The sequence below is a fragment of the Pavona decussata genome, unplaced genomic scaffold, assembly GCF_977016875.1.
Source record: "Pavona decussata unplaced genomic scaffold, jaPavDecu1.1 SCAFFOLD_202, whole genome shotgun sequence".
Classification (NCBI taxonomy): Eukaryota; Metazoa; Cnidaria; class Anthozoa; order Scleractinia; family Agariciidae; genus Pavona; species Pavona decussata.
Window position 1 is genome coordinate 1097812 of NW_028145610.1, and position 12256 is coordinate 1110067.

The 12256-nt window shown below is 40.4% G+C and overlaps 1 protein-coding gene across 2 annotated transcripts in view; it reads left to right on the forward strand.

The window, feature by feature from the left end:
- Window positions 1–12256, forward strand: part of LOC146461021 (uncharacterized) — a 15776-nt gene continuing 3520 nt past the window's right edge. Inside the window, exons 1-9 of one of the 2 annotated variants that reach the window (XM_085087451.1) lie at window positions 1–146; window positions 1766–1839; window positions 4017–4661; window positions 5909–6274; window positions 6906–7380; window positions 7975–8088; window positions 9063–9134; window positions 9977–10042; window positions 10896–10967. In XM_085087451.1, the coding sequence (XP_084943577.1) occupies window positions 1776–1839; window positions 4017–4661; window positions 5909–6274; window positions 6906–7380; window positions 7975–8088; window positions 9063–9134; window positions 9977–10042; window positions 10896–10967 (1874 nt within the window). In that variant the 5' untranslated portion in view covers window positions 1–146; window positions 1766–1775. Of the gene's footprint in view, window positions 147–1349; window positions 1840–4016; window positions 4662–5908; window positions 6275–6905; window positions 7381–7974; window positions 8089–9062; window positions 9135–9976; window positions 10043–10895; window positions 10968–12256 lie in introns of those variants that run through there. The other variant, XR_014857509.1, reaches the window with a different exon arrangement.

A 12256-nucleotide genomic window follows, 5' to 3' on the forward strand; every position in this document is an offset into this window, starting at 1 on the left:
ACGTGGAAATCATTCTTGATAATACAAGCCACTTATTTGAGATGAAATTGGAACAGTAACGCGTCTGGAGGCCGGTAAAGATTAAGAACTCGCTGTACCATCTGATAGCTTTTGCTAGGATTTATAAGAACTTCACCCCGACGGAGGTTAGTAAGTGAGCCTTGGTAATTTCAGTGAAGATCTTTTATAAATTCCAATATCCTGGGACACTAACGAGACCATTTAAACAAAATACTTAAAATGTGTTCTCCTGTGTTCTCAAGTCGTTTTGTAGCCTTTCAAGAAGAAATATATGCGTAAGCTAACGCAGTCTGATTTGTTCGAATGTTTTAGCTGAAAATTTAAGTGGCAGAAAGTTTTAGGAAATGGAATGTTACTTCCCGAATTAACTAGCTTTAGTTGGCTTTATGAAAATGCTAGCTGACCTTTTTTCGCAATTTTAATGACATATTCGTCCCTCCGAAAACGACGGGAATTAGTTTCATAGTGTTACAAAATTTTGAGCTGACATTTTGCCTAAGAAAAGTTTAGATTTCCTCAGTTTAAAATCGAAATCCGAATTCCTGAGGTGATTAAGGCCTTCCGAACAAATTTGCACCGAAATGAACCTTGGATGTCCCTAATTATTGTGATTATTGGTATTTTTATATTAATTTATTTACTATTACTGGTAATTGGTTTGAAAAACCTCTATAGGGATTGAATTGATTACTTCTATTCTACCCTACTGTACTGTACTGCACTGTACTCCCCATCCCCCTTCCCCCTCGGGGGGGGGGGAACCCACATATAAAAGTGACGGGGCTGATGGTCGTACCTTTTAGGGGTTAAAATTCGTCTTTTGGTACCCCTTAGGGTGATAAAATCTAAGATGACTTCCGTCAGAGGTATGGTGGTACCTTTTACGGTATTGAGCCGAAAATTATGAGAGGAAGTAAATGCCAGTCAACTGATTTGGTACCTTTCAGGGGTAAAAAATTGTTCGGACCACGCCTACAAAACAGAATTCTGGTACCTTTTAGGGATTCTTTTAAAAAAATTTCCGACTATCACTCAGCCCGTCACTTTTATGTGAGGGCCCCCCCCCCCCCCCCCCACTCCCGGGTACTGTACTGTAATACCAGATCGCTCCTTGTGACGACCTGTAAAGTTTTATTTTCTCGGGTGCATTAATACCCTAATAATCGCTTTCGTCAGGCTCCTGCTTTCGCAATTAAGATTTATGTAATTGTAAGTTCATGTCGACCCTCTCTCTGCAATCAGCGAAACAAAATTCATTTTAATTCGACAAAGACTGGGTCATTTTCCTTGGTTGTGTTGTGTTTGGGATGACTTGCACCGTTTGCAGCGTCTTACATGGTTGGTCGAGAGGAAAATAGAACGAACAACAGAACAATGCTCCCAACCCTAAAAAACAATGCAGCTGCAGGTTATCAGGGTCCAGTAAAAATAGAGCTTTTGAAAGGTGCAGGTCTACTGTAGTGTTTAAGTGCGCGCACCGGTATCCAACGATAACTTTCCCTGTCTAAAGAATTTACATGAGGCCACTTAAACTTGAAGAGATAAAACTGTCGCCCGCTGTTTGGTTTATTTTTGATAGACACGAAACCCATATAGTATAGCTTGTATTACGTCAAGGTCACATAATCATGAATTATCTTATTTACCTGACCCTTCTGCCGTGTAGGCTCTACTATCTACGTTGTATCTTAAAACCGGCGAAAAAAACTAAAGAGGGATTTTAATTTTTTTCTTCCTGAGAAAGGCTACAACCAATGATCATGAAGATCTGTCTCGCAATGCTTACATTTGTGGTCTTCTGCTGTTTAGCTGAGAAAGGTACGTGTCATGTCTGAGCTTGTTCGCATGATCGTTGTACTAGATGTGTGCAATGCTCGTTTTGTCCAGCGCTGTAAAGCGTTACAAGAAATACTTATTATCTTTGAAATAGTTATTCGTATAACCTTTAGATAATGAAACAGTTCACAAATTTTTACTCGACTTCAATTCATTATCCATCCATTGTCCGATGACGTCATATGAATAGACACCCCTAATTTTTTTTGTCTTACGTTGCCTCAAAGCTAAGCAAACGTTTCTAGTCCTCTCCGACTCTCCGTGTTAATTAGGCCTGCTCTTCCATTTCTGGTGTATATTTTATTCGTTTATCGCTGAAGAACCGACACGTGTATATCGTGTCCACTTTTCTCATGTGAAATGGTCAATGACTGTCAGTTTAGTTGAGGAGAATATAAAATAACGCTTAAAAATAAAACAGAGACCTCAACAAAATAAAACATGAAGAGAGCCAGAATTTCATCAAGGAAGGAAAGAAGCTATTGAAACAAACTCTTTCAAGCTGAAAATAAGCATAAATATCGATGAAATAGAAACTTGTTCAGGAAATGTCACGTTATTCCCTGTCACAAACAAACCTATTACAACATATAATAATAATTATTATTTTTTGAAATATATAAAAACGAAGCAAAAATTATTACGAAATGTTCTGTTAAACAGCTTTCGTTTGAATGGTAACACTACAAAAATTAATCTGCAGAGTCAAAAAGTTCACTTACTTTGCATGTCATCATGTTGACCTGGTTGTAACCAAAAACAATTGGACACGAAACCTAAAAAATTGATTTAAAAATTTGGAAAGCAGAGAGAAAATCTTAACACTTGTCAGTACTAGAAAATTCAACTGAAAAATGCTGTGCCGACAAACGACGGAAAGAAAGGAAGAAGAAGCAAAAAAATGAGAACGTGATGTATGAAAACCACAAAACTTGAATAGTTTATAGTGTAATCGGGATCTTTTTGCAAACACGAACGTCGAACGTGCTTTTTATCTTATCGGCTTACCATCCTTTACGACGATACCATGTTTCTGGTCACGCATGATCCACGTTTTTCTTTTCGTTAATCTTACCGAAGAGAGTCCTCTATTGTCTCACCCTCTTTAAGCTGTGCCGGCGAGCGGACGTTCGAGTGGCTTAGCATGAGCAAACAAGGAGAGTGTTTTTAAAGAAAATATACAGCTTTGTTTTCGTTCGTGAGGAAAGCGTACTGTAAGCAGTTTGATAGACCTCGAGTAGCTCTCATTTTACGTTTTAAGTCACTTCGTTCAAACAAACATAAATCATTTTGCCTTTTAATGACCTAGTGAGAAACGAGATAAAACAATAGTAACGCGCGCGAAACACGCAAAGAACACGCGAAATCGTCACCCACAAGAGGACGCGGCTCGTTCGCAGTACTATCCCTAAGAGACTACTCGTTGCAGTCTAGCAGTTTGACTGGCCATCTTAATCCTTAAAGCCCCAATAGCAATCAGTCTCTTAATTCCCCTTGTAACATCAATACAAGATCAAACATACAGGTCTCGAGCATAAAACAACTTGTTTTATGCTCAGTTTTATGATCAGTTGAACTGATCACCAAAGATAAACCGTCTTGATGTTCAAACATTTTCTCCTAGTTTCAACTATACGAAAAGCATTTCAAAGATCAGCTGGTACGGAGAACTTGCATGTCAATATCGAGCGGGGCTGAAAGAGTTCATCGCCAACGACTTAGCTTAAGCAACGATTACGATCAAGGATTCAAAAAAGTGTTGACGAAGCGTAAAAGAACGTTATCGACCTTGGAAATCGAAGCTGACAAAACCCCCGATACAATACTGAACAAAAGATATGGATAAGAGGGGACTAAAAAAGAATGTTGGGTTTATCAACAGAGTTGACAACTAAAGGTGAATTGGCCACCGTAAAAAGATTCGAGCGCTGACGTTTCAGCTTCAACAGACGCGCTCTGACGAAGGGCTAACGCTCGAAACTGCATACATTAGCGCTCGAATCTCAAATAAAATGTCAAGAAAACTCCTTTTGATGATCATTTCATAATCCTCATTTCATATTTTCTTGATTCTGTATTGGTATGACTATCAAAGGCGACGCTGAATGCTGCATGATCACTCACAGCAAACTCACTGACCTATTGTCGTTGTTGCTTAGTCCTTAGTGGTCCCATACTGTGGCCTTCTGGGCGATATGGATTGCCAATGCCTAAGTCAAGGTGTCCAAGGTCGAATGGCTTCCACTGGACTACAGGCTACCTCTACCAGGATTTGGAAAATGATCATAGCTTTACAAAAGTCTCGCCTAATGCGCATTTTCGGGGCTGGGTGCTGAACGATGTGGCACGGTATTTTTGTATAAAGAACCACAGCTCCCGAGCTGTTGATACCAACAGGAAGTCATGGCCCGCGGGACAATACTGCATCTATCAGAAAGGATCGAGTTGTCCCGCGGGTATGCGGAGTGGATCAGTTTTATGGGATGATGAAAACGTCGCCAATGGGACAAACAAGAATCGGAATTCTGGGTCGCTTCCAGCTGGAGTCTACAATCAGGACACAAAGATATTCTTCTGTTGTCAGACTGCTGGGTCAACTGGAAGTCCTATAGAGTTACCCATCGATAAACCTTTCTACCTGATCGCCTTGGCACCAGATTGTCAAAGGGTACTCAACGCCGTTCACACCAGGGAGTATATAGTTTACGATACGGAGGATGATCATAATCATGACCAGCAAACCTTCCCCTTTCCATTCGGAGCTGACCATTTAGAGCCCCGCATAACCTACTGCTACTATCAAGGTACGACGTCCTTTGCCGTTTTCTTTTATCAGAAACTTGTGAGGGTTAAAACCTGTAACTCCCAAACATTTTCTGTTGCAAAAGTGTGCGAATATTCAATTTCATAAAAGTACCATATTTGGAAAGTGAATAACAAACTAACAAACCAATCCAATCGTTTCAGTATTGTGACCCATGCGCAGTTCTTGGGTTTTCCAAATATCGTACTTAGCAAAAACGAATCTTCGCTGTAAGCGCGTTTCAAATTCCCTCTGAGTTTCTGGTTTTACAGTCATTTCAACTAACGTTGTCGGTTCAAAGCATGAAGCTAAAAGACAAGACCGAAAGTTTACGTGGGATTTTTATGAATAAATTCATCAAAATCAGTCATGCCTGGAGAAAACAATACGTTGTAATTAGCAGTACAATGACCTGCACGTGCAGGGATGATTTTGATGTAATTATTCATAAAAAATAAACCCAAAAAAACATTGCGGTCTTGTCTTTTAGCTTGATTTTAATCCGACAACGTTAATTGAAATAGCTGTATACAGTAGCTGCGGAAGGTACTTAGGGCAGAAACGTCCCGGACTGCGCATGAAGTGACCAGCGCCTTCCAGTGCTGACTAGCATTTGAAAAGTGGTGAAAATAGCAATACCCAAAAGTCCTACCGACTAACTGTAGATACTTTGTTGATATCTGCTTCTACTGCAATCAATCTCCTACCTCTCCAAATTCTTCAAAAAGGCACATACTGAATTAGATTTCCACCATTTTGAAAGAATTTGAAGAGCGGGCGAATGGACAGTCCATCAAACTGGTGCAGTCCGTCCGTTTACAAATTGACCGGTCTTGACGGTCTTGTGACAAAGGGACGACCTGCACCGTTTGCAACGGTTACATGGTTGGTCGAAAGGACAAAAGAATGAAAAACAGAACAATGTTCCCAATCCCAAAAAACAATACAACTGCAGGTTTTAAGGGTCCAGTGAAAATAGAGCTTTTGAAAGGTGCAGGTCTACTGCTGACAAATGGAAAGAACTCATAGTATATCACTGAACACTCAGCCCTGAACTACTACTACTGCCATTGTCGCATCCACTTTCTTTTTCTTTCTTCTTCAAAGTCAACAACGTAAGTAAAAAACTGCAACAACAACTTGAAACCCACAGGTGTACCTCTTACTCTTCCTCCGTCATGATCATTGTGATCCATCTCCTGTTGGTACAATTCTTGAACATGAAATACCATTTCTTTTTAAACACAGCGTGCTCATGGACACTGACGGCTCTCAAAGGGACCTTCTCGAGTCCATTTTATCCACAGGACTACTACAGCAAGGCCCTGTGCAAGTGGCATATTAATGTTCCCTGGAATTACACCATCTCGCTCACGTTTAACGATTTTAGGTTAGAATGGTCATGTTGCAAGTGCGACTATGTTGAGGTTTGGGAAACTCTTACAAATGGCTCCGAGGTTTTGATTGAGAGCTTCTGCGAAGTGCAAAATAGAAGGCCAGATCCTTCTAAACCGATCAGATCCAGAAGTAACAATATGACAGTTATCTTTCACTCAGATAGTTCTCTAAATGCAAAAGGATTTGCGGCCAGCTACGAAGCAATCCCAGTATCAGGTGAGGTTGTAGGACACAGATCTGCGGTAATATTTCTCTAATGACTTTCTGAGCAACGCGAGTATTTGGGCACTTGATTTTTACCCATTCACCCAAACGTACCTGTCCCCAAAACGCCTTTGTGGGAACATGAGAGTTTACAGTAGAACCCTTAAGTTGATATGATAGACATTTATGTAATTTAATGCTATCTTTATGTTACTTTTCTTATATATTGTAGTTTCCTTTTGTTGTGAGCCATTGAAATAGTGCACAATAATAAAAACCTTAAAAAAAAAAAAAAAACCTTAGACTAAAAGCTAGACCAAGTAACTAATTGAAGGGCTTGGTAAACAAAGGCAGTAAGTGACCCCTCAGGTTTTAACAGTTATTTTCTTTGGATAAAGGCATCAAGTTAAACAAGTTACTTGATCAAATGAATTAGAAGTTCCCATAATCTTTGAAGGACTGGCTGGATAAACGGCCAATTCCTTCACCCCCGCCCCACCCCACCCCCTTCTGTGTTGATAATGAACGGTATCCTAGTGACAATTTCGGGCTGAAACGCTCAGAATCTGTCAAAAATCTTCAGTTGTGCGAGGAAGACAATCAGAATAACTAAATTATTATTTTTCTTTTTGTCCAAGAACAGCAGTCAAACCTACCATTCCCAGTACCGCAACTGTCAAGAAAAACAAGACAACGACATCCCAGTGTCTCTTTTTCCTTTGTGTCGACCCTACTACTGCCACGAATCCAAACGTCCATAAAAATGGGACAGCAACGATGACATCAACAGAGAAAACGTCTTCAGCAGTACATTCAAGCAGCAAACCATCCTCTGCAGCGAACACGTTATTTACAGAACAGAGCAACACGACGCCTTTTCCATCTACAAAGACGCCTACAACCACACTACCATTTACGACGGGTTCTGATGTAACTACCAAGCACTCGATGGAGTCTAGGACCAGTACAACTGGGACGGGTGAAGCGAACGTACATGGAGCAAGAAATCAAAGTGAGGCCAAAGGGACTATGACGTATGTTATTATTGGCCTGGTGACTTCCTTGATTGTGATTGGTGGAGCCGTGGTGGGAGCGGTCCTTTGCTTTTGCAGAAAATGGTATGAGAAAACGAGAACAACAACAGAACGAAATAAAGTTAAACGAGTATATATTTTTGCAAACCGTAACCAAAACGTTTGAAAGGTGGGGAGGACTTAAAACAAATCCTGCCTAGATTGCCCAAAGTTGTACTTTTTGAACTTCAACAATTAATCCACTTGCGCTCGTTGGATAGGCACAAGGACGATTTAATGACTGCTATTTCTCGGCCATGGTATATTGGCTGATATCACTTGGCCTTTAAGCCAATCAAAGCTCTGGAATTGTATTTAGTGGTTACTTACAAGAATTTCTACCGGGCTATGGAATATTGAAAATAGAGAATCCAGAATATCGAGCGGTACTTTGTTGGATACAACGAGGTGCAATTTAGGGATACGGGATATTTACGCCAAACCTTTACGGGATACCCGCGCGGGATGCAGACCCTGATGAATCTATGTACAACAACGAAATGCGTCAACTAATGTTTTTTTTTTAACGGGTCACACTACACGATTCTGGTACGTTTAAAGGGCTACTTTTTAGATCACCGACCATCCCAATTAGTTTTATACTAGACACGTGTATTTTCTATATCTGTTTTTTTGTAGCCCTACAAAGATAAACGACAGTGACCGAGACAGATTTGGTGTTACCGTCACAACCTCCGAAAAAGCTGTTATTGGCATGGCAAACATCTCTTTGCCGCAAATGTTCCAAGCAAGGTGGGCGTACAGTTCTCATCCGGTTTCCGTAAATGGATGACATTATTCTTACGAACACGTGAGATTTCGTATCATTCTCTTGTTTAAAATCCCATCTACTACAATAAGAATACACGTCCTTAATATTTCTTCCATAAAACGACGCAACATTTTCCTTTCCACAAAAGTGCCCTACGCTGCTTCACCTTCACCGAGTAAATGCCAAATTTTCGTACCTGGAACAGTTTTACATTATTCCTTTCAATTTGTTATTCAGGTGTAACAGCGGTTTTAAGTTGGGTGTGGCAAAACAAAAGGAAGGGTAATCACTCTGGCCAATCATAAAAGACGTAAGCAGTGCAATAACCAGTCAGGACCTCAAAGCAAATACATGTAACCCGCGCCAAGCGCGGGAAAACGCGTGCGCGCAGGTCACTATTGGTTTTGCTTCTCATTGGCTGAGAAAGTGGCGCGAGTTTGCTAACCAATCGCCGAGTGTAGTAAAGCTAAACCAATACAAACAAAAGTTACTTTTGATGAATAACCAGACAATTAGCCAACGAGCAAGAATCACAGCCTTGTTTTGTTTCTGCTTGCGCTCACCGAATTAAACACAAACAGATTAGTATAGGTACATTAATTTTCTTTGTGTGCCTCTATAAACGATTAACCGTGGATAAATATAATATGATTATGACTACGTTTATCTAATTACCATTGGACATTATGAAAACATCATCAGTTACCTTATTTAAAACGAAGCTTAAGACTTATATTTTTAAGGTCGCGTTTGATTTGTAATTTTTATTTGTTGGTACCTGACTTTGTTGAACGATGATGTAGTTTTGTAACCTAATTAAGAGTATGTAGTTATAGTATTGTAAAGCGCCAGGGACAATTAATGGAGTATAGCGCTCTATAAATGTATTTTAATTTAACTTAATTTAAGCGCCCCCCGATCGGACAATAACTGTATTTAATTTATCTCATGTTAGCGAAGACCATGGCGAAGAGTGTTACTCAGACATCAACGAGCTGGAAAAATGCAATGTTTTGTACGACCACGGGTACGTCTCAATTCCACGAGTGTACACTACAAGATAACGAGCAACTAAGGTTGTTGAGTTGAGGGGGTGAAGGGGGGGGGGGGGGGGGACTAGGGTAGGAGACAATAATCGAAGCCCTTTCAGCGGATTCACGCCTAATCTCCAAGATCGTTATCAAGCATTTAAAAGTGATATTTGTGTACGCTTACACAGTTTGACCTGTTTGGTCAGACTAAAGATGGTCAGATTAAAGAGAACAGATCGCTATCCCCGACTGAGCTGTTGTTGGCTTTCCAGAAATACTGGCTGGTGTAATTCTTGGCCTACTCTGCATGGATCTAAGGTCGCCGGTAACTTTGGGCGACTTAAGCGACTTTAGGCGAGATTGGAGCCATTTTAAGCAACTTAAGTCGATTTTGGCCGACTTTAGGCAATTCAGTTTGGGCGCCTTAAAGGGGAAGTATCACGCAAATTTGATGTCATTTCGAAACTCAAAAATGTTTGAACAGAAAAATAAAATAATTTTCTAGTTTTGTTATAAATTATCACCCTGGTGTAATAAAACTGTCGATTAGTGCTTCTGGCTAGAGACAGAGTAGGTCGGAATGGATTGAAACTTGAAAACTGTTAGGCTAACGTTTATCAAGTTCTCGCATTTTTGTTTTCAAAATGTGCTAGAACAGATCACGAGTTCTTCTTTTCAAGAATTGAGTTGATCTCTTTCCTTTCGTTGTTCTAAAATTGTTTTGTAGCTATGTGAAGGACTTATTTCACCATTTTTAACCAAACAGGTCGAAAATCCCGTGAGACTTCCCCTTTTAGGTCCCAAAGTAGGCCTAATTCTGTTATTTTTACTTTAACAGGGATGGTCTACACACGTCTGAAAAGGAAGAGTTCAAAGAAACGGAAAATCCACTGTACGTCTGCAGGTCAGAAAGTAAAAAGTCTGTAATTATGGTTGCGGTAATTATGTAGAAAATTACTGCAAATTTTTATTTAACCCTTTCCACATCTATATAACCCTATAAACCCCAATATGCACTCTTTTTTTTAAAGAGCCTTTTTTTTATAAGAACGTTGAGGGTGAGATTAACCAAAATTTTTAAACATACCCAAGGCCGAGAGTCAGTTAGAAACGTTCTTATTTCAACCATTTGTTTTTTAAAATGAGATACGCGGCGGGTAAAAAAAATTAAAACTTTAGTCTATACAATGAGATTAACTCAAATGCATTGAGTTGCACGGTATGATATCTTGTGCGCAGCACAAGAGTAATCCGCGGAAGCATGTAACAGGTAACTTGATTCCACATTACAGCAAATAACGATCTTTGATAGTTCCTGCATGGTCTCACGTGAACATAAGAACATCGTAAGAACGTTATCAGGCTCAAACTTTTTGGTTAGCCAATTGCTCACTAAAGCGACATTTTCCCCCCTTGGGCCCGACCATGGATCAGGAACAAAATGCATTCCGCAAGAAAAGAAGAAAAACGTCAACTTGACAATTTAGGCTCAAATTCCCCACCCCACCCAGGTAACGTTCAAATCCCCCATCCTCTGGAAGACCTTTTGCGTCAAATGCCCTACTCCCCGGGCACGGAAAATGGTCAAATGCCCGGGGTATGCTCGGGGGAGGGGGTGGGGGATACGTTGAAGGTTCGAAATGAACGGCGCATTACTAGAGGCAATGTCCAGAGTTCTGTCGTTAGCTCCGTCCCTGCACACTGATGTTATTTATTCAAGTGCCCCTGATCCGGCCTGCTTAATTTCTCTCTGTTAGCGCCAGCCATGACGAGGAGCGTTACACAGACGTCAAAAAGCTGGAAAAATCCAACGTTTTGTACGTTCACGGGTACGTCTGGATTGTACACCTTAAGATAACGAGTAGCTTTCTTAGGCGTCGTGGCCTAGCGGTTAGGGCGCCGGACTTGTTATCCGGAGGCCCAGTGTTCAAGTCCCGCTCTGACCACTTGAATTTGTTTCACGGTAGCTCCGTTTTCAAACCCAAGGCCACGCTTTGTAAATAGCCAACTGGTTGGCTTCCCACCAGTTGGGATTTTTAACATGTGTTATGTTCACTTTGTATACAGCTGTTTCGACCAAGGTTGTTCAAACAAGCGTAAAAGCGTACGCGACAATTCCGAAAGGAAATACCCAATGAATTTCAATAAAAGCTCAGAATCCATATTGCCCGCCATCTCAAGTCTTCGCTGTACGGTCGAGGCATTATGGATTCTGAGCTTTTATTGAAATTTATTGAGTATTTACCAGACTAACTTTAGATACTGTCATTTTGTCGAAACAGCTGTATTTATTTCACTGATTTATAGTGTCCCCAACCAGCACTACAGTGCTAAATAGTTCGACACTTAAATAAAGTCATTTATTATTATACCCAACAAGAATACTTAAGAAACATCAAGAGAGCGTGCGGGAGATGCCTCCTTAATTCAAAGGTATTTTTTGCGCGGTTTATGTAGCTATGTGTGAAAAGTAGATCTTAGCGAGGGCTATTGAAATCCAAAAAAAAAGAAAATTAGAAGTTATCGTGCACTTTACAGACACAATAATTCCAAAAAGCGTTAAAATGCTCAACAATTAGTCTGCGAAATCGCGCAGAATATCGCCTGATGCTTAACCGACGAGGTCGTAGGCCGAGTTCAGGACTACAATCAGAAAAGCTAAAGAAAAGCTAGATCAGAAAAGCTAGAAACGATCTTTATTATTTTACAATTTTTCTTTTGGATACACGAAATTATGTATATCGCAGGATATCTGTTGACTACGGACGACGAATATTCAGTACAGCATGACCATATTTGGGCAGTGTTACATTGCTGAATAATAGATAACAATGTATGGCATTTTTTTCAAATATGAATTGAAGCTTGATTACCTCTCAAAAATGCATGGTTACCCTAATTTTCTCTTTTTTCGTTTCAACAGCCCTTGCTAAGATAATTCTCTTCCCGCGTAGTCATAAACCGCGCAAAATGCCTTTGAATTAGTAGGCATCTTCCTTAACTGAGACATTGGAATCCCGAAATTACCAGAGCATATGCGCATGCGCAGTAGCAAAAGGAGGGTAAGGACGAGTAAGGGGGTTAGTTTCTAAAGAAACTGTGGTGCTGCGTCGGTGGG